Source organism: Lissotriton vulgaris, chromosome 8 (genome assembly GCF_964263255.1).
Source record: "Lissotriton vulgaris chromosome 8, aLisVul1.2, whole genome shotgun sequence".
Lineage (NCBI taxonomy): Eukaryota > Metazoa > Chordata > Amphibia > Caudata > Salamandridae > Lissotriton > Lissotriton vulgaris.
Genome location: NC_141696.1, coordinates 982,642,636 through 982,665,491, shown reverse-complemented (window position 1 = coordinate 982,665,491; position 22,856 = coordinate 982,642,636). Strand labels below are relative to the sequence as shown.

The window sequence follows — 22,856 nt, the reverse complement described above, 5'->3', positions numbered from 1 at the left end:
TATACTGATTTAGAAAAAATAGAAGGCATATTTTACAGTTCTGAGTGGGGTGTTTTTTGGACGCAAGACCTTTTTTGGGGTATTGGAGTGTACAGTGCTTTCGTGGTGAAGCAATTTTTTGGGATTAAGGGGTGTTTTTTTCAGGCATGTAATGGGCTTTTTAGGGTTCGGATGAGGTTAAGAGTGGGTTGTTTTTTGGGGTGTAAGTGGTTTTTGGTCTTGGTGACATTTTCTGGTGTACAAGGGCTTGTTTTTTAGGATTCAGGGTGGCTAGTTTTCTGGAGAATTGATAATAAATTTTTAGGGTTCAGGGTGGATAGTTTGCTGGAGCCTAAGGGATTTAGTGTTTAGGGTGGGCAGCTTTGTGATCTGTGGTTGGTTTTGTACGTTGAGTGTGGTGTAGTGATTTACGGTTAAGGTGTTTACGATTTGAGTAGAGACCTGAATTGTAAGGAGTTCTTAGGGATCAGAGGTAGGTAATTTTTTTGGGATAAAAATATTTTTATGGTTATGAGGTTGGTACGGTTTTGAAGGGTAAGGAGATTATTAGGGTTCAGGGGTAAGTAGTTTCTGGTGTGCAAGTATTTTTTATATTTAGGATTCAGGGGTGGCTAATGAATTGGGATTGTAAGGTGTTTTTAGGCTATATATAATCAGTAGCTTATTTAAAAGGAAGCTTAACTATTTTAAAGTTATGTTACATTTGTTTAGGATTTGAAGTAAAATAAAAGCACTAGCATTTAAATTAAATGTATATTAATTACTTTAACAATTAATTTGTAATTTAGAATGAATTACATTAAATAATCAATACTTAATAGTCTTTATTCAATATCTATCACAAAATTAATTTGTTGTGATAAAAGAAACCTAGTAGTCTGCTTTGCTGTTTCGTCGATTAATTACTGTTAGACTATATCAAGAATTTTGGAGCACTCCTCATTGTTATGTGCACTTGGGAGATTTCACGGACTCCTATGTGAGTCCGTTTTCAAATTTGTTTGTTTATATGTGTACTTCGTAGGAAAGTTTGTGTAAACAAGACTAATCCGAGTCAAAACCTTTCGACTTTATCTGTATGAATAAAAAAATCCCCAAAAAATCACAGAAGCATACCAGACTCTGGAGTTGCTTGCATTCCTTCCTGGCTACAAGTTACGGATGCAAAAAGTACTCCAAAAATAAATTTAAAAAATATAAAAACATAAGCACACATTTGTCATTAAATCACAGCACAGCACAACACCTTGCAGTTCTGCACAATAGGGAAAGGGCAGAGTATAAACATTGTATGGCACATTCCTGGCTTTTCTCTGCATTGGTGCAAAATGTTCTGCCTGGTGTCAAAGCAAGCACCCTTACAAGGGTGCAGACGTTGTATGCAGCATTGTTTTTGTGCAGGAAGGGACTTCTTCCTGCACAAATAACAATCCCGATAGGCATTTTCCTCTTTCTATTTGATCTGCAGAAAGAGGAAGTAACAAGGATAAATAAACATATGTCTCCTCGTTACGTCTCACCTGGAGAGGCATAGCAGTTTTGGTGTATTTCAATATGTACCACTTACGGTAAATCTGGGAATGCGTAAAAATCAATGGGATGTGTGGGAATACCCATGGAACGCTTCCCTGGGGCAGTTATGCAATGCAGCGGTTTGCGCTGCGCCGTTTTATTCAGGATTTATCAAGCCACTCAGGGCACGCAAGGTGGCCTTGCTTGAATAGATAAATCACATCTCAAGGGTTGAATTACATTTGCACACCCTTGAGAGGTGCAAAAACAACGCAATCCTTGACAATTATGGCCTATAATGTAAAGGTACTCCTGATGTACTTGCCTCGAAGTAATGACTCCTGATTCATTTAACCACGATGGTAATGGTGGATATTCATCAGCAGACCACAACCTCAACTTTCTGCAAGGCCTGCTTAGACTTCCTTCCATTTATGTTAAATAAAATTAGGTACCATTAGTTACACCTGTTGTTTACAGTGCTTAGAAAAGGCATAAGTGTGGTACAAAGCGCAATATGAAGAGCAAGTTATATTACTAAGAATGGGTTATACCTGCAATGCTGCCTCTTCAACAATCTCCAGATCCTCATCAAGTTCATTGCCTGCTGCGAAGAAAAATCGATGTTAAGAAGCATCTCGACCATTTTAGTGTTTTAAATGCAGCCTGCGATGCATAATGCCCATGCCACCACAACAAACAGCACAGTAGGCACAAGCAAAAAATAACGCTAATTTCATCAGTTTCAATTGTTTCATTCAAGTGGCAGAGCAATAAAATAGGCTCCACATTATTAGGTAATAAGTAGCAAGTGCAATGTCATTTTTACACGTTATGTACGAGGCTGCCAGATTAATTCTGACAAAAGGGTTAAAAGATATTAAGTGTTAGAGGTATGTGGTGCAAATCTATGCAGCACAAAACTGTGCAAAATATGTAGACTAAACCGTGAAATGCTAAACAATGAGAGCATATGAAGGAAAAGTAAGCTGAGAAGTAGAAGAGGCTGGGTGGTAGGCGCTTGTGTGCCTAAAGAACAAATTACTTACCTTCGGTAATGATGTATCTGTAAGAGACATATGTAGTTATAGATTCCTTACCAGTAGACTTACCCCCAGGAGTCAGACTGGATCCAGAGAATTGTTTTTGTAGCAGTACCCCTGGGTGTCTGGAGGTGGGGTCAGTCAACTCCACGTCTGTCATCGTGGTCGTCGGCATGACGTCGCTGTGTCTAATAAGACGCCGCCCCTGCGTGCTGACGTCAGTTCTGACACAACTTTCCATGCCAGAAGCACAGAGCCATGCAACATGCTGACCACTGGTGCACATAACTAGGGACCTAGAAAGGAGTTCCTATCCCTAGAAGTCAGTTTGCAGAACGGGGAGGAAGGGTGGGGCGATAAGGAATCCAACTACATATGTCTCTAACAGATACATTGTTACCGAAGGTAAGTAACTTGTTCATCTGAAAGAGACTGAAGTTATAGATTCCTTACCTGTAGAATAGATACCCAGCAATGCCAACCTCAGCGGTGGGTCTGCAAACTAAGTTCACACCAGGAAGTCCTGGAGAACAGAACTCTCAAAAAAGCAGTCCCTCCGGACTTGGCTGTTCAGGCAGTAATGTTTTGTGAACGTGTGCAGATATGCCCACGTGGCTGCCTGGGATATATCAGAGGAACTTCACATCCCAAAGGAGTAGTGGCTTCGTCGCCCTGGTAGAGTGGGCGCGTAGTCCTACTAGAGGGTCCTTTTTCGCCAAATAATAGCAGATTTTGATGCATGGGACAACCCATCCAGAAATCGAACGTTTGTGTATGGTCCGACCTTTCTTGGCACCCACATAACCCACGAAGAGTTAATCGCCCACCCAGGAATCTTTGGTGCGGTCAAGGTAGAAGGACAGTGCACGTTTTGTGTCCAGGCAGTGGAGTCTCTCCTCCTCTTTGGCAAGGTGTGAAGGCAGGAAGGAGGTGGGCAACATGATGGTCTGACCTATGTGGAAAGAGGTAACTACTTTGGGCAGAAAAGAGGGCCTAGTACGAAGGGCCACTTTGTCTGGATGGACAGCAAGAAAGGGAGGTTTGGAAGACAGGGCCTGAAGCTCACTCATCCTCAGAGCAGAGGTGATGGGAGGAAGGAAAGCAGTATCTAAAGTAAGAAGACGTAGAGGACAATTATGTAGTGGCTCAAAGGAGTGCACACCAGATAAGTAAGGACAAGATTCAAGTCCCACTGGGGCATTATGAACGTAGGAGGAAAGAGAGGAGTAATACCATTCAAAAATATGTTTACAATACGGGACTCGAAAAGAGAAGGATGATTAGGAAGGCGAAGAAAGGCCGAAATGACCAAAAGATAGCCTTTAAGAGTGCCCAGAGCAGAGCCCTGCTGGGCCAAAGAAAAAATTAAAAGGAGAACCTTGAAGAGGGGCAGAAACGGGATCCACAGCCTTTGCTGTGCACCATGCTACAAATTTGTTCCATCTACAGGCGTACACCATTTTAGTGGAGGGAAATCTGGGTCTAAAGATGACGTTACAGACTTTGGGAGGAAGGTCAAAAGCTGTCAACCGTCGCCGCTCTATCTCCACAGAAGGAGGTGGAGGCTGGACAGGTTCGGGTGGAGGACTGTCCCCTGCTGCTGCAACAGAAGATCCTCCCGAAGAGGCAGTCAGATAAGAGAATTGATGGCCATGCTCAATAGCTCGGGGTACCAGACTCTTTGCGCCCAGTCTGGAGCCACAAGAATTACTTGGGCCCAGCCGCGCATAATCTTCATTAGCACTCTGGGTAGAAGTGGTACCGGCAAAACGGCGTATATTAGACCGCAACTCCACTTGTGACGAAATGCGTCGCCAAGCGAGTTCCACCTTGGAAATTCCAATGCGCAGAACTGCTGACATTGCGCACTCTCCTATAGATCTAACCAAGGCTCTCCCCGATGCTGAAAGAGACCTTGCAGGAGGCCATGAGGCACAGCAGCCTCAGGGTCATTCTGACCGAAACCAGGAATAGAGGCTGAAAGTGTGTGTGCACAGGTACAGGGCCTCTAAGGGAGGCACAATAAGTGCTGCAGCCCTTTGGGGTCATCCCTGGCAACAGTGCCCTTGGTACCTTTTATAAGGGACTGACCTGTGGCCAAAGAGTGCCAATTGGGTTTGGTCTTCAGTGCAGTTTAGGGAAAGAACATAGGCCCTAGGTACCTGTTCGGCAGCAACCGAGGGCACACTCAGTCAAAGTACATCAGTAGTTTAGCAAAAAAGCGGGGGGGCAACCATGCAAAAAGAGGGCACTTTCTTACACAGTTGTCCTGATCATTTTTTCTGGGAATGATGGCCTCAACCACAAAAGCCTGCTGGGCTGATGGAGAAGACTGGTGTCCACGGAATGAAAAACCCTGACCATTGCCACGGAAAAGGTGAAATTGGTGGTTGAGTTGTGTTTTGGGAACAGAAAGGTCAGAGGAATGTGCCGCGTCTCTGCTCTCCTTGAACCATTTCAGGGCTCATTTTTCAACAAAAACTTGAGTATTGTCAAACAGCATGTCAAGTGGCTATCCCCAGAGAAGCCCACTGACCATCTAGGCATGACACTGAAGAGCCAAAATAGTGACCATCTCTTGACCTTAACATTTGGTTGTGTTCAAACACTAACATTTGGCCCATTTTGCAACATGGAAACCATCCTGAATGACCTGTGTAAGGACACCCAAATGTCTTCTGGGACAGTAGGTAAAACGAATGCCCCTGTATTCTAAAGGGCATGAGAGTAGTCTGCTTCATCAACCTCAAGGAGGAAAAAACTGTTTTCCAAATGTCTCTATTCATTTAGATTCATTATCAGGTGAAGTGGAATCAAAAGTGTTGGAGTTTACTCTGCTTGTGAATGCCTGTGCCACCAAGCTTTCTTGGGCGAGATGTTCAGTAAGAAAGAATAGGTTGCCGAGTGTGGGATGAGCAACCGTCTTATTAGTAGGCAGAGCGGAGCATGGTTTTAATCATTTGCTCAAAAGGGTATCTGTAAGGGCTTCATTAAATGGTAGCAAGGGTTCTGTCGGGCCTGATCTGATTGGAGAACCTCAGTGACCAACATAGTGGATGGACCCCAAAATAGAACTTCTGACACCCTTCTCAAAACTGTAGAGGAGGCACTTCCTCTGTAGCAGGACCCGGACAAGACACAAGGCCATTATCTAGGGCAATACCCAGACCACTGGCATTTTGAAGTGCTTCATACCAGTTTTCCTCATTATTTTGGGGAACATAGTAATAATTGCCATTGTTCAATTCACTGACAAAAAAGACTGTAAAGTTTTAGCCATACCAACTGGTAAGGGTAAAGTATTGGAATCTGAGGATTGCCCATCGGTTGTGTTCCAGTCATAGCTGGGCGCGCTCTTGATCAAGGTGATGACGGAATCTGCTCTTCGTCAGATGGCATCCTCCTTCAGCGTAGAAACCGGTGTGAGGCAAAGGAAACCAGAATTAAGGATGATTCTGGGACTGGAGTAAGCACTAAACCCAATACAGGTGCAAGGAGCACAGAGGGCAGAGCCAGCTGTGGAAGTTTGACTAGAGGACCCTGGGGATACTTGGAGGCCAAAACCATGCTAGAGGGAGCCAGTAAAGTGCTAAAAATTATCAGCATGGCCTCTCATAAGGTTTATATTTTCTGGACTTGGAAATTTGGGGTGCACCAGGACCAGACTCCGAATCGTTTCTAATGGAGTTTGGGAGAGAGTCACCCTCACATACTTTTTGGAGTTTGAGAGTTGCGGAAGGGGGCAGACTGCTGTTTTGACATCCTATGCTGATGATCTACCACCGAAATTACTTCAGAAACAGGAATGGGAATTTCAGTTAAACTTCGACAAGTTGCATTACGAGTCTTCTTGTGTTTTGCTTCACAAAGTTTGGCCTCAGGGTCCTGTATGGCTTTCAGGTTCATGTGGAGACTGTCGTTACAGACCCTGGTGTTGTGCCCTACCCCACCGACCATAAGGATACTTTGCCATAGATAACTTATTGCTTCAGTCCCTACACAGTTTGAAACCTGTCAGCTTAGTGGGTGACACTGTCCCTTGCACACTGGAAAATGGAGAACACCAGATTTTTGTCTGAAGGTGTGGACAGAAACTGACATCAGCGAGAATGGGTAGCTCTTATATGCGTCTCCACTCGTCACTCACGGAGCAGAACTACGTCAGCGAGGAGTCAGATGGTACCACCAACCAACACTTAAGAGTACTGCTTTAATCTTTCCGGAACAAGTCTGATGCCTGGGGAATATTCATATGGTGTGAAATCTGCGGTTAAAAGTATCCTTCAGAAGGCAGAATAACCAAGCACCGGCCTATATTTTCTGGCTACTATACAAAGTACAACAGGAGATGAGGTTGGTTTCTCACAAGCTGCAAGAATGGGCTCAGTTAGTACTTCATTTAGGTGAGTAAGGGTTTAGAAGTTGGATGCAGTACCTCTAACAACCTACCAGATTTGGTATCTGTGGAAGGAAAAGGAAGTTCAAGGACCTTAGCTGCCTTCATATTTTGCAATATGAGGTAACTGCCAGAGATGAGAGGTCTGCAGAGAGTATATTTTCGACTCGGGAAAGTATCAAAACCACAAGCATCTGTGAGTGTGGTTTAGTCAGGGTCCATAGGCCCAGAGTGATCAGCATCAGTACGGAGTCAACAAAACTTGACCTTCTTCCAAGAAGTGTTTAGCATCCCACTAGATCTATGCACAGGAGCACAGAGCTCCATCAGAGGCTAAGGGTCGAGGCCTGTTTTAGAGGCTTCAGTTGCCGTGTTGGTGGTGCAGCTAGTGAAGGTTGATGCGGCACTGATAGAGATCAGCCGGTGTAAATAGGGGAAGGGGATGGCATTAGTGTCGGTTGTTGTTCCTTACCTGATGTGGGAACTGTAATCGAGCCAGATTAGGAGCAGAGATATAAGGGGCAAAGGGAGCCAGATTAAAATCTTCTGCAGTTGCCTCAAAGATGAAAACAACAGAACCCATGGAGCCGGAAGGTGCTTGAGAGGGGCCTATGACCCTGCAAAAAACATCAAACTAACCTTTCCAAAACTAAACCAAAGGTTCATTTCAGGTTTCAGAAACTCTTGGTATTGCCAATGGCGTTGAGGCCTGGGTGCTGACTCCTGGCCGCAGAAGTCAGTGGATTGGCGCTGGGTCCAGAGGAGCTGCAGGCGCCAGATCCATTGAAAGGAGATGGATGAGTTTCAGCTCTGATGAGCAGATCTGAGGCACTGGGGAACGCCATGGCTACCTAAAGTTCGAAGAAGAACACCGTTCGTAGTTGTGATACATTGCTTTTTATGTTTCTCCAGGATGACTTTGACGGCAGCTGCAACTCCAGCAACTTCATTCTGGGGCTGGATTTTCTATTGGTTCCAAGATAGTTTAAATCCCAGGCATATAGAATTTAGCGCCCCTTTCATTGGTCATGGGGTGCATGCCCCTGCATGATCCACATGACCTGTTGTCATGGTATGACCCCCAGCACCAGAGGCCGTTATGGGGGTCTGTGATGGACCTGAATGTTTGGAAGATGAAATCTGTGTACTGCACCAAAATAATTTTAACAAGGACACAAATTGTTGAGGAGGAGCCGGTCTGGACATGCGTCGATAGAGTGGAAAAAAGAAAAAGGGCATCAGGGAGTGGGTGCTTTATGACTTCAAAAACTATATGATGGTGTTGGTTCCTGCACCAAGGCAGAGCAAGTGACCTCTACTGTTTGGGAGAGCTATTGAAAAGTTTCCGGATTTTGTCTAAGATAGTCAAAAGGTGAAGAATCAGAAGGTAGAAGTATCCATCAGAAGTTGCACTTTCAGAAACCGTCGGAACACTTGAAGAATTAGGCTCCACAGTAATCTTATCCGTAATAGGCCAATAGTGAAGACAGAATGTGATGACAGACGGTGCTGTTATTGGAAATAATTAAAAAATAAACAGGGCTTAAAGTACAATTGTTAGGTATGTCCATATAGACTTATGAAAAACGAATTGGTGCGATGTAAAATAGAAAAAAATGAATTGTTCTAGAGCATTGCGCAAAAAGCTTAGGGGAGTCAAAAAAGATTTGTTTGGGGCAGTGTAATATCTTAGGCTACAAACTATTGCAATGGATCAACATTTGGTTCAAAATTCAAAGAAATTAAACTAAGATCAATGACCGATTTCATGTAAAGTCAGAAAGGAAATTTTGATTGGTTCTGATGCCAACTTCACTACTGCATTTCTGCTCACATCACGAACGGCAGCAAATGACAAATACCCAGTTCAAAAGGAAAAGTTCAAATGAAACCAATTATTAATCATGAAACACATACAATATGACTGAAATGTTCGAGTATAGACTAATGTGCAAATGCGTAACGTGTCACTAAGTTGCAACATACCAAAGGGACAAGTAACCATTAATAAATTCATTAATTTTGAGTGACAAATGTCCGCAGAGAAGGAAAGGTAATGTTAACTGTTTTCATGAACACATTATTGACACAGATTGGTCCAAATCAGAGTGGGAATGGGGACCTTTCACCAACTACACACAGTATTTGGTATTTTAGGATTAATGAAGCAAGCAAGACAATATCCATTTGAACTTTTTACAATCTATGTAGAAATATAGTGGTTGAAAGGCACTGTGGTAAAGGCCCAACTGCTGAAGATCAAACAAATCCTACACTTGAAGTGAAGCATAATTTTCTAATACTGATTAGGACCTAGAAAATCAATCAACCAAGAAACCAATTATCTAAGTGTGCTTTTACCATAAGTGTTTCAGTAAGACTTGTCAAATTATTTTTAGATACATATTTAACATGTAGAATTTGAACTAATGCATGAAATTTGCTTTCTAAAAGTTGGTGTCGCTGTAGTAAATAACCCAAAGTATGCATTAGGGCTGACGAGGGAGATATTACACCGAGCAGTCACACAGTCCCTCCAACCAAAAGATTTTTGGGAAAACTTCATTCAGATATGTAGATACTTAAAGGTAACCATTCTATCCCACTGCTCATCTTCAGCCAAACACAGCACATTCTAATGAATGATAAAAATGTATAGTGGAGGAAAAAGGTAAAGATTACTGTAGTAAGATCCAACAATAAAGCACTTAGAGCCACCTCAGTGAAAACTAACAATGAGGCGATGTGAGGTTTTAGTAATAGCCTTAATCAAAAGAAAGTCATTCAAACTCCACCAATAAAAACTTTTCCCTCACTCTCAAAGCCTTAAACTTGACCCGTTTTCCTTTTCTCCTCTCTTCACAGAAATACTATCATGACATAGCGAATTTAAAAAAAAGAAAAAGTACATTAAGTCACAAGGACTGTTATCCCAGAATGTATGTCATAGTTACAACTTACAGTGGAATTAAGAAAGACAATAAAGAAGTCTCTTAGGAAAGCTGCAAAGGTTTTTAAATTTCCATTGAGTAGAGGATGGATGCCCAGTGTAAGGAGTTATTCTGGCTCCTTTTACATCATCAGTGTTACCACTTACTGTGAGGTGTACAGCTCAAACTGTTATCTCAGGGGGCAACTGGCCCCAAAAGTGATACAAGGAAACAACAGAAAGTTTAGGGTGAAGAACAGATTACATTGCCACACACTTTTAGTCATACCCAAGTAGTTTGTGACAAACCGGTCTCAAACTCTGAAGATAAACATACCATTATCTTCAAGGAGGTAAGTATTATGATTGTCCTTTTCTTAGGAAACAGAGGATTTATTGTTTATGAATATTTCTATTTCTTAAGCAAAACACTGTCTAAAATGATTCACATTAAGATTACAAGTGTCCTACCAATGGGAAGTGCAAGATCCTTCTTCATTAATGCAGCAGCACAAACACCCCCAAGATTGGCCAATTCTTTCTCCAGCTGAATAATGCCCTGCAGAAAAAAAATACATAAAACAACAATGTCGATTTAAATGAAATGCTAAGAACCCAATCATTCTGAAAATAAAAATAACCCTGTGGTGCAGAGAATAAGAGCGAAAGAGCTGGGAACTCCTTGACAAGTTTAATACTATAGGATATGAATTTATTCATGCAGAAAAGCCAAACATAATAGAATGCCATGCTGTAATCAGCTGGCTGCATCAGAAATGGCTTCCAAAAAGACACCTGCAAACAGAAAGGTATAAACTTGCCAGCAATACTGAAAAATACACCGAGCACTATAAAGTGTAAGCTCAAAAATCGGAAAGCCATCAAGGAGATAATAACTTTCTCCTTGAATTAAAGTGTCATCATCATGGCTTTTGTAATACCATCCAGTACTACCACTTTAACATCTCTGGGGGCCTGCTACTGATTGGAAAAATGGCAGGTATTTAAAGGTTCTATACAGGAAACTAACCTGTATAAACGCAAGAGAATTGTCTGCCGCCAGCACCTCACAAGCAAAGACCATTTAATAGACAAAGGGCAGGAGATACCAAGTCCTACAAGCAGTGGTGGGTTGACATATCCTTCTCACACATGTAGATAAGAATTTCAAATTAAAAATGTATGTGTATTTAATTAAAACGAATGAGTGACAAACCATGTAAATACACTGTATTAAACATAATAAAGCTTTTTAAAGTTGACATATTTAGGTCTCAAATCCACTCATTTGTTGTGGACTGCACAATTAAGTATTATATTACTTACCCTGTAACCATATCTTCATTGCACGTAGTGCTGAGAATTCACATGCCCTGTATATGCCTGCCATCTAGTGTTCGGCTCGGACGATTGCAACTTCCCGTGGGCGTGGATGCGCATAGGGACTGAATCCATTGGTAGATTGTTTTTCAGCCAACAGGTGAGAGTGGGTAAGGAGTAATGAGTATAAAAGAATAGCAACCATGCATGAAGGAAGAACATCATGTAAAGTGGAAAATATCTGTAACACTGGCTTCTGGGGAGGAGAATGGACGCATGTAAATCGACAGCATTATAGATGCTTACAGGGTAATTAAAATAATCCATCCCTAGCATGTGCGGCTGTAGATACATATGCTTAGGATCCACTGTAAAGCAGTACTCCCTTAAGCAGTGGATGGTGCAGAGATCTGAAAGAAGGTCCAAAGGACAGTTTGACCAACTCTAGCTAGCTGCCTTGCAAGAATCTCAAAACAATGATGCTTTGTCTACGTGTGTGAAGTGAACTATGTAGCAGCTTTTCAAATTTCAGCTATAGGTATAGTTCCTCAAAAAGAAAACAATAGCGCCCTGTGTACATGTGGAGTGTGGTCTGGGGCAGGAAGGTAGGGTTAATTTACCTTTATTGTAACAGGTTTGGGTACATTCAACAATCCACTTGACAATTCCTGCTTTAGAAGAACAAGTTACTTACTTTCGGTATTTATTTAAGTAGCTTATACAGCGCACAGCTACCCCCGGAGGGGTGTCCCGGCGCTAGAAACAGGATCTCAGGGGAGGGAGGGGTGGAACCAGCTTTATACAGACAATCAGAGTCTGGAGAATAGCCAGGTTTTTAATTTGGCACGGAAGATGGATTCAGACGGGCTAAACCTGAGGTCGATAGGGAGGCAGTTCCATAGTTTGGCACTGATAACGCTGAACCCTCTACCGCCCATTCTGGAGCGGCGAAAGCGGGGTGTGATCAAGAGGCGAAGGTTGTTGGATCTAAGTGATCTAACAGATTGAGAAATTATCACTCGCTTTTTCAGGTAGCCAGGTCCGAGGCCGTTGATGGCTCTATAGGCGAGGGTTAAGATCTTAAATTGAATGCGGCTTGCAATAGGAAGCCAGTGGAGCTCTTTGCGGTAGGCGGCAACCGATTGACGGTAGGGGATATTTCCGATCAATCTGGCTGCCGCATTCTGAACGATCTGAAGCCGATCGATCATATATTGAGGAGCACCGGCGTATAATCTGTTGGCGTAATCTAGGTGAGAGGTGATGAGGGCCTGAGTGATTGTTGGGCGGGCATCCAAGGGAAGATAAGGAAGGATCTTCTTAATCATGCGCAGCTTCGCGAAGCAGGCAGAGGTGACCTTGTTGACTTGTACTTTGCAAGAGAGTGAGTTGTCGAACTGAAAGCCCAAGTTACGTGCTGATAGAACAGGGGTGGGCGCAGGGTCGAGTGCTGTGGGCCACCACAGGCTGGGGGAGATGGGTGTTTTTTGGTTAAAGAACAGGACCTCTGTCTTGTCAGCATTCAGTCTAAGGTGATTGTTGGTCATCCAGTCACAGATGTTGTTCAGACATTGGCGGAAGTTGGTAAAGGTGGAGTCTGAGTGGTCTCTAAAGGAAAATATCAGCTGTGTATCATCAGCGTAAGAGACCACCCTGACTCCACAGGACTCCACCACTGAGGCCAGAGGAGCGAGATAAACGTTAAAAAACAGAGGGCTCAGGGCAGAGCCCTGCGGAACACCACACAGCAGGGGTTTACCCTCCGAAGTGAAAGGCCTAAGCATCACCTTCTGAGTTCTACCAGAGAGGAAAGATTCGATCCAGGCGAGAGCGGAACCACCGATTCCGACCTGCTTTAGACGGTTTAGTAGGATTTTGTGAGAGACCGTATCAAAAGCGGCGGATAGGTCGAGGAGGACCAGCATGGCCTCCTTGCCCCTATCCACACACTCACGGATAGTCTCAGCCACTTTCAGAAGAGCAGTCTCAGTACTGAAACCTGCTCTAAATCCGGATTGGGAGTCGTGCAGCAGGGAGTTATCTTCCAGATAGTTAGTTGTAGCTGCACGGCTTTTTCCAAAATTTTTGCAGAATTGGGGAGGGAGGGAGATTGGATGATAGTTGGAAAATTTTGTCGGATCGGCGTCCGGTTTTTTCAGGATGGGGACTAGCAGAGCTTCCTTCCACGTAGTTGGGAAGATGCCATGATGGAGGGAAGCATTCCAGATGGAAAGAAAGGAGCTGGCCAGAGAGGGGGCTAGGTCACCCATGGTCTTGGCAGGAATTGGGTCGGAAGGGGAACCAGATCTGCATTGGGTGAATAGTATGAGTGCGGACTCAAGAGACAATTCGTTAAAAGACTGCAAGGAGGCGGATTCCAGGGCGGTCACATGAGGGAGCGGGGGGGGAACCTCAGGGAATGAGGTACAGATATTTTCAATTTTTTCGAGGAAGAAGTCCGATAGTCCATCGCAGAGTGCCTGGCTGGAGGGGTTCTGCGAGGCTCTGGCGGGGGGGTTTACAAATTCTTTGACAATGTTAAAAAGGGTTTTAGAGGAGTTTTTGCGTTGGAGATTTGTGATGAAAAATAGTCTCTCATGGTGGTTTTTTTTTAGTTTAAGAAACTTTTTCAGAGCGGATTTGTAAGTAGCTTTGGATTCAGGGTCGTAGTTCTGCCGCCACTTGCGTTCAAGTAGTTTGCATCGGCTTTTTTCCTCCCGGAGGGTTGTAGAGAACCAAGGGGCAGAGAGGCGGGTCCTAGCTGAGGAAATGAGTTTGAGGGGGCAATGGAGTCGATGGCAAGGAGCAATGCAGAGTTGAGTCTAGAGACATTCCCATCAATGTCATTGGATAAAGGGTCTAGTTGATAGTTAAATAAGGGGTCTAGGGTAGCACAGGTGACTTTGTGCCATTTTCTCCCTAGCTCTTTCCTGAGAGTGGTGGGGGCGGGTCTAAAACTCAGCTCTAGGTTGAAAGGGACAAGATGATGATCAGACCAGGTGAGCGGGAGGGAAGGGAAGACTGTGATGTTAGAGAAATTAGCGAAGATGAGATCCAGGGTATGCCCAGCAGGGTGTGTAGGGCCCTTAACCAACTGGCGCAAGTTCAGGCTCTGCAAAGTTTCTAGCAGGTTGTTAGCTTTTGAGCAGAGAGAGTTGTCCACGTGGAGGTTGAAATCTCCTAGCACCAAAAAATGTTGGTGTTTGAGGGAGAGATCCGCTAACAGGTGGGTGAGTGCCGTTAAAGAAGGAGTAGAGGCAGTGGGAGGGTTGTAGACTAGTGTGCCCGCCAAAACTACTGCTGCGGTATCCGAGATAGTGAAGTGCAAAGCTTCAATCAGCCCGATGTTCGTTAATTTGGTAATAGACAAGTTAAGGTGGGATTTAAGAATGATGGCAAGACCACCTCCTGATTTGCCCCCCTCCCGATTGATGCCCTTTAAGAGGTAACCCGGAGGGGTAGCAAGATGGATATCAGGAGAGGAGGTATCAGTGAGCCAAGACTCGGTGAGGATCAGGATATCCCAGGCGTCGGAGATAATTGACGTCCATATCTCGTTGGCATGGCGGGGCAATGACCGGCAATTAATCAGACCTGCTTTTAGCTTCAGAGGAAGGGACAGGCGTTTAGTCAGGCTGAGGCGGGAAGCGGAACGAAGGCTCCAAGGCGGGAGCGTGAAATTACAGTGAGGGCAGTTGAAAGAGGCATCCTCCAGGTGATCGGGGCTACAGCGTGTGGTGGAAGGGCAAGTAGTATGTTTTAGAAGGAGAAGCTGGGATCTGGTCCAGCAAGTACGATCCAAGGAACCACACGAAGTATAGCAAAGACCCTCCTGCAGGGTAGCGTGAGCAGCCCAGATGCATGAGACACCATAGCAAGAAGGCAACTGGTAAAAAGGGCACCAGGCAAGCGGGACACCCATATGAGAGCTCGTAGCACAAGCAGACCGGGTCAAGGACCAAGTACACCGCATGAAGGAAAGTTGCCTGCAAGAATCCACTGTGTAAGAGCACAGCTGATATTCAATAAGAAGAAAGATGCTCAAAAATGAAGCGCAACACAATAATAGACTAGGGCACGCGAAAAGTACCAACAGAAATGTGGAAGCAGAACTGGACAGGACAATGTCCAGGCCTGTAAGCGACATCGACCCCTCGCCCGGGATGAGCAAAGGTCCCACGCAAGACAGAGGAGGAGGAGGAGGAGGAGGCGGAGATGGAGCTAGGCACAATAGTGGTAACAGTCAGGACCAACCTAAAGGTCCGGGACCCAAGAATCGAGTATCCTGCAGAGAACACTCCCCTGGAGAATGGTACAGTATGAACCCAAAGCAGAAGTGTGGAAAACACCTGAGCGGAAGCAGCAGGGAATGTGGAAAAACTGCTTTTTGGAAAGTGACCAGAAAACAAGGCCACAAGACAATGTACAGCAGAGACAGACATGGTAAATCTGTGACCTTGAAAGACAAGCCCAGTAAGGGTTGACCATAGAAGCAACAACGCAAACACCATATGATAGCAGACATACCAGGGTGCATCCAAGTTTGCGCCAATAGTAATAAGCGTACCGCACTGCAGCTTTTGTCCCTGGCGCAAAGCGAGGACAGGCGGCAGCTGTGAAAGAACTGTGCGTGAACTGAAGGGAACAAGGGCCCCGAGAGACTGTGGGCGTCTAAAGAAGAGCAGCCATCATAGACAAGAGGATCACTGCAACGCCGAAAATACATAAAGACCTCGTCAAGGCAGGCGAGGTAGAGGCGGCACGGCAAGGAACCCATTCCTAGGCCTAGAAGCACGACAGATAACAAGCGAATTCAACCGAAGTGCAGTAGCGCGATGTCAACGTGAGGTTCGCAGAAGAAAAATAGGACAGCCATACCCCCAGAAGGATGTCCGTGAGGAAGACTCCATATGAGCGTACCAAGGCTAAGGCAGTCACCCAATAGCCAGCAAATACCCCACATAGGGTAAGTCTGACAGAACCAGCCATCCGGCTGTACCCAATGAATACTGAAATGGTGGAACAACCGCTTACACTATCCAGGCACTATGCAAGGACACAGGTTTGTTTTATTATTTTTGAGAAATCAAACCAACAACGCAAAATCGCCTATGCAGAAGAAAAACATAAGGCAGGAAGTTGTGCCGCAAGATTTACAGTAGCCCAGACAAGAGGCTGGAGACCTCCGAATCTGCATGGCGGATAAAAAGGTCCACACCATTGAATGGCATATCTCTAAGGTCATCCTGAACATTGTCTGGGAGACAACTGTCGCGCAGCAATGCATGGCAGCGCAAAGCCACAGACCGAGCAAGAGCCAGTCTCACCGAGTAAGTTGCGTCAAGGGAAGAGCGGACGGAAAATTACGCCATTCCCCTGCCATCATGCAGACGGTGAAGTAATTCTACCCGCTGCCCTTCTGGAATAGAAGGAAGAAGGTTCTCAACCAAGTCCCAAAGGGCAGAGGATGTGAGTGTGAACACGGAAGCCGTATTTAATGCGTTGAATGCCAGCACTGGCAGAGGCGAAAAGCTAGCGACCACACGTGTCCAACCACCTAGACTCCCTGGTGGGAGGTAACAGTGACAAGACGGAGGAAGACTGAGTCAAAAGCGCCTGAACAACTAGGCCCTGAGCTCCAGAGTGAAGGGACAGGCAGAGTGAATCATCCGGGGCAGGACGGTGTCGACGAGCAATGACCCGATCAACAGGGTCACCAGAGGAAAGCCTCGCCTATGTGCCAAGCATGATGTCAAAGATGCCCCAAGGGGCAGCAAAGTCTCCACCTCAACGGGCTCCATGTGGAGTATATCCAGCAAAGGATCAGAAGGCAGGGAAACCACAGGGGGCTGAAAACAAAGAATAGATGCCACCCTGTGAATAGCCCGTGCGTAGGCAGCACAAGCCTCAGGTGACAATAAACCATTGGTAGGAGATGGTAGGAGATGGTCGGAGACTAACCCGTCCACTAGACAGCAAAAGTGGAGGAGCCGGAGGCTGATCGGAAGGCCACTCAACACTAGGTACATGCACCATGGACTGAAACGACCTCAGATCTGGGGAGTCCAGAGGAACGTCAAACTCTTACATAAGAGGCGGCGTAGAAGGCGGCCCCAGGCCGACGCCGTGCCAGAGTCGCATCGACATCCGAGGAGTCGGGAGGAACACCAACCTCATGCAAAAGAGGAGGTATGGACGTCGGCACTGGCATAGTGAGTCGGAGTTGTCTGGACGTCGACGTCCTGCAAAGGGGACTCGGCCTGGGCGCCATCCGATGTCGATTCCACCGCAACATGTGAAGAGGAAATACGTCGATAGGGCGCCTCCGACGTCAGAGCAGTAAGCCACGCAGGGCTATGCGGTGATTGAAGGGGTGGGCTGGACGGGCGATTGGGAGGACCCTCTGGGCCGTGTCCCGCCGGCGTTGTATCGGCTCCGGAACCGGAGTCTATGCAAACAGCTAGCGCAGAGGACGAATCTGCCGTCGAGGACCAGACATTAGTGCCTTCCACCTCTATGGGACACGTAGGCGCACCAGGGAGAGGGAGTGACCCAAAGTAAGAGTGGAGTGCTTTGGAACAAGCCTCCATTAGGGCCCACGTTGCTCCGACACCCGGAAAGGGAGGGTACGGAGAAGGCAACCGCCGGATGCCCATGCCTGGCAGGGAGCGAGAGGAATGGGCGCCAGCGTAACGTGTATGGGAGGAACACCTCCACGACTTACGCTTGTGCTTACCCGCCTCTGAACGACGTCCACTGGAACGACCTCTGGAATGGGCTCGATCCCAAGAGGGAGAGCAGTACCGAGAAGGTGCAGGACCGGACAGCCGTGTGGCCAGCAATTTCATACAACGCTCCCTCAAGGACTTAGGTTTCATTTGCACTCTTTGGAGTCGTGGTGCACTCTCGGCCACCACATACAGATGGCGTGCGGGTCCGTTTCAGACATGACGTGCACAGGTCTCACACGCCTTAAAGCCTGAAGACATTGCATACTGTTCCGCGACGCCAAAGGCGTCGAGAAGTCCCAAGGAACAGGCCAAGGAATCACTGGTTTTCCAGGATCCGCGTTGGGACGCGGAAAAGAAGAAAACTGACATCAGCATGCCGGGAGGGACATACATGGCTCCGCTGACGTCATGACAACGTCAGGGCGGAGCTGGTCGGCGCCGCCCCCAGCACGCAGAGGTGTTGCTGCGGAAGTTTTCCAGATCCAGTCTGATGCCTGGGGATATTCTAAGTTAAGGAATCTGCAGCTAGATGTTTCTATTAGATATGAAATTGCTTGACCTTTGCAAAGCTGTGCAAAGGCTACAAATAGTGGTTTTGTTTTGCAAAATAATTTAGTCCTGTCTATAGAGCACATAAGACAACGCTTGACATCCAGTTTGTGGAGTGCTCTTTCAGCTACTGGGTCGGGCCGTGGGAAACAGAGCTCAGTAGTCCGATTACGGTAGGATAGGACACCATTTTAATTAAGAATTTGGGGTTGGTTCAAAGAACCACACTGTCACTGGGGACCTGAAAAAAGGGTTCCTGTAGTGTGAGGGCCTGTACTTAGCTGATATGCCTGAGAGACGTGATGGATACCTGGAATACAACTTTCCAAGAAAGAAATTGCAAAGGGCATCAATGCAGTGCCTCGAAAGGAGGCCCATTAAGTCTGTTAAGGACAATAATGAGATTCCAGACTGGTGCTGGAAGTACCGTTGGTGGAATTATTTAAGGTCATCGATAAAATCTTGATCACTGAGAATATGAAGAGGGCCCAGTGTTCCCTGTTCTACATGTATGCAGATATAGCGACTAGGTGTAGCCATTGATGTGTAGGCTAACCCTGACTTTTAAATTGTAGGAGGTAACAAAAAATGTTTTTGCAATATAGGCATAAGAGGGTTTATGTGCTTGGGTGTACAATAGCAAACAAAACGCTTCCACTTAGCAAAGTAGCAGGTGAGAGTAGAGGGCCTATAGCCTTCTGGGAGTATGTACATCCACCTTAAAGGTAGACCAAGCTTACCAAATTCCAGGACCTCAGGAGCCAAATAGTCAGTTTGAGCCATCTGAGGTCTGACTACTGTGGTTCTGAGTAAGAAGGACCGGCATTTTGGGGAGCTTCTTGTAAGGGGCAATGGGCATTTCTAGAAGGGTTGAGAAGAAAATGAGTCACTTACCTGTAGATTTCATGCTTGAATCAGTCTCCGTTGTCGAAGTGGAACTCCCACAGTACTTTTATAAGGCAATGTGTATTATTATAATAGATAGAATGGCAATGAACCATAGGTTTTATAGCCTATGTCCTTTTTAAAAAAGGAACAAACTACAAACGTCAGCCAATCTCAGGCGATAGCACCCGCTAGAACACTTCCAAGATAAGCTGAATCCCTCAGATTTTCAAGCACAAGTGTAATATTACATCAAGGGGAGCCTCACTAGGGAGGAGGGTGAGTCACATGGGAATTTATGAAAGATAATACCGGAGAACTGCAATTACAGGTAACTAATTATCTTCTCCAGTACTGGATCTTTCATAGAATCACATGCTTCAATCTGAATAGTAAGCTGTAAACCAACTGAAGAACAATAATGCACAAGTTACCTACTTGTGTAATGATATATCTGTAAGAGACATTAGTTAGTGATAGATTCCTTACCTTAGAATATCCCCAGGTGTCAGACTGGATCCGCAAAGGTTTTCGTCAGCAGTACACCTGCACGTCGGAAGGTGGCATCGTGCGGCTCCGCATCGGTCACTGGGGTCGTAGGCGCAGAGATGACATCACAGAGACTACTTAGGCGCCACCCATGCGCGCTGACGTCCATTCTGTACACTACTTTCCGTGCCAGGAACGCAGAACCATGCAAGAAACTGACCACTGGTGCCATGAAACTAGGGCCCTGAAAGGGATGACCTTAACCCTAGAAATCAGTTCGCAGAACGGAGAGGATGGGTGGGGCAGTAAGGAATCTATCACTATCTATTATCTCTTACAGATATATTGTTACACAAGCAAGTAACCTGTGCATCTGAAAGAGACAAGTTAGTGTTAGATTCCTTACCTTAGAAAAGTTATCCCAGCAATGCCAACCCCAGTGGCGGGTCTGCGAACAAAGATCACACCAGATAGTCATAGAGAACAGAACGGCCAAATAAGCCGTCTCTCCGGAACATATGTTCAAGGCAATAATGCTTGGTAAACCTGTGCAGCGAGGCTCACGTAGCTGCCTGACAAATGTCCTGCAAGGGGACGCCGCGTCTAAGGCAGTGGTGGCTGCTGTTGCCCTGTTAGGATGGGAACATAGCCAACGAGTAACAGGCTTTGATGCACAGAATGACCCACCGAGAGATGGTCCGTTTGTTCACGGCCCGACCTTTCTTGGAGCCCACGTAGCAAACAAAAAGTTGGTCATCCACCCGGAACTGTTGTGTGTGCTTCAGACAGGAGGAGAGCACATATTTTGGGTCCTGACCCACCGAGAGATGGTCCGTTTATTCACGGCCGACCTTTCTTGGAGCCCACGTAGCAAACAAAAAGTTGGTCATCCACCCGGAACAGTTGTGTGTGCTTCAGACAGAACGAGAGCACATATTTTGGGTCCAGACGGTGAAGCCTCTTTTCCTCTTTTGAAGGATGCGGAGGCAGAAAGAAGGTGGGCAAAGTGAAGGTCTGCCCTGTTCCCATGATGCACTGGGCCAGGGACAGACTGATTTGCATATAGCCAGGTTCTGAGCTGGGATGGGGCAGTGAGATAAATAACGGTGATGGATCAAGCCCTGATCTTTGGACTGGGTAAGAGTGGTCTGCTCAATTCAGACACTCTGTTCATCACCACCCCCTCTTGTAAACCGATGTGGAAGGGCATGACAACCTTTGGCAGTAAAGAAGGACGAGTCCTTAAAACCACCTTGTCCGGATGACAGAGAGAAAAGGAGGTTTAGAAGAAAGAGGTTGTAGCTCACTCACTCTTCGGGCAGAGGTGATAGCTACCACGAAAGCCGTCTTTAGAGTTAGAAGACGTAAGGGACAGTTATGAAGTGGCTCAAAGGGAGCACACATCAGAAAGGTCAAAACAAGATTTAAGTCCCATTGAGGCATTATGAAAGGCATGGGAGGAAACGTGTGTAATGCCTTTCAGGAAGCGATTAACAACCGGGGACTTAAAAGGAGAAGGCTGATCTGGAAGGCGCAAAATAGGCAGAAATGGCCGAGAGATAACCCTTGATAGTGCCCAGAGCAGAGCCCTGCTGGGCCTAAGATAGAAGGAACTGAAGAACCTCAGAAAGAGGGTCAGAAAGGGGATCCACAGCCTTTGCAATGCACCATGTCACAAATTTGTTCCACCGGCAGGCGTACACCATCTTAGTGGAGGGACGCCTGGCTGCCAGAATAATATCACAGACTTCGGAAGGAAGGCCGAAAGCTGTCAACTGTCGCCGTTCAATCTCCACGCATGGAGGTGGAGACTGGACAGGTTCGGGTGGATGACCGTCCCCTGCTGCTGCGATAGAAGATGCTCCCGAAGAGGCAGTCGGATCGGGGGATCGCTCGCCATGCTGAGTAGCTCGGGATACCAGTACCCAATCAGGAGCCACAAGAATGACTTGGGCCTGGTCGCGCCTTATCTTCTTCAGCACTCTGGGCAGAAATGGTATAGGCGGAAAGGCGTACAACAGACCGCAGCTCCACTCATGACGAAAAGCGTCGCCAAGCGAGCGCCGCCTTGTAAATTCCAACTCGCAGAACTGATTGCGCGTTCTCTTCAGTGGCGAATAGATCTAATCAAGGTTCTCCCCACTGCTGAAAGCGACCTTGCGCCATGTCCGAGTTCAGATGCCATTCGTGATCCATCATGCACCAGTGGCTGAGTTCGACTGCCCTGGCATTCAAAGAACCTGCCAGGTGTTGAACAACCAAGGAAATGCCTTGATGTTTCAGCCATGTCCAGAGACGGAGAGCCTCCTGACATAGGGTCCACGACCCCACCCCGCCCGGTTTGTTGCAGTACCACATGGCGGTGGTGTTGTTTATGAACACCTGCACTACACTTTCCCGGACAGAGGGAAGTAATGCTTTCAGTGCAAGTCAGATCGCCCGAAGCTCCTGAAGGTTGATGTGGAGCCTGGACTCCGCCGGAGACCAGAGGCCTCTGATCTCCAGCTCTCCCATGTGGCCGCCTCATCCCTGGAAGGACGCATCCGTCACCACTGTGTGCTCCGGTTGGGGAAGGGAGAGAGATCTGCCATTGACCCAATCGCGATTCGAGAGCCACCACTGCAATTGTCGTGCAGTGCCCTCCGAGATCTGGACGTGATCTGACAGGTTGCCCTGATGCTGTGTCCACTGGAACTTCAGGTCACACTACAGAGCCTGCATATGCCATCTGGCATGTTGCACCAACGGGATGCAGGAGGCCATGAGGCCCAGGAGCCGAAGGGTCATCCTGACAAACCCGGGAAAGAGGCTGAAAGATGGGAATCATAGGCTGAATATCGCAACTCACTGCTCGGGAGGATAAACCCGAAACTGTGGCGAATCCAGAACCGCTCGACGAAGGGGAGACACTGAGAGGGACTCTGGTGCGACTTCGGCACGTTGATGGAGAACCCCAGCAAATGCAGGAGGTCGGCCGTAAACTGGAGATGGAAGAAGACTGC

General features: G+C 46.4%; 1 protein-coding gene across 12 annotated transcripts in view; it reads right to left on the bottom strand.

Annotated features, from left to right (window-relative positions):
* The window catches only part of MYCBP2 (MYC binding protein 2), a 2,065,574-nt gene that overhangs the window by 1,133,504 nt on the left and 909,214 nt on the right, over positions 1-22,856 (bottom strand). For 7 of the 12 annotated variants that reach the window (XM_086934832.1, XM_086934837.1, XM_086934835.1 and 4 more), the window contains 2 exons: positions 10,352-10,439; positions 2,067-2,119 (listed from right to left, as the gene is read on the bottom strand). In XM_086934832.1, the coding sequence (XP_086790958.1) occupies positions 2,067-2,119; positions 10,352-10,439 (141 nt within the window). The remainder of the gene's footprint in view (positions 1-2,066; positions 2,120-10,351; positions 10,440-22,856) is intronic. The other 5 variants (XM_086934833.1, XM_086934838.1, XM_086934836.1 and 2 more) reach the window with 1 other exon arrangement.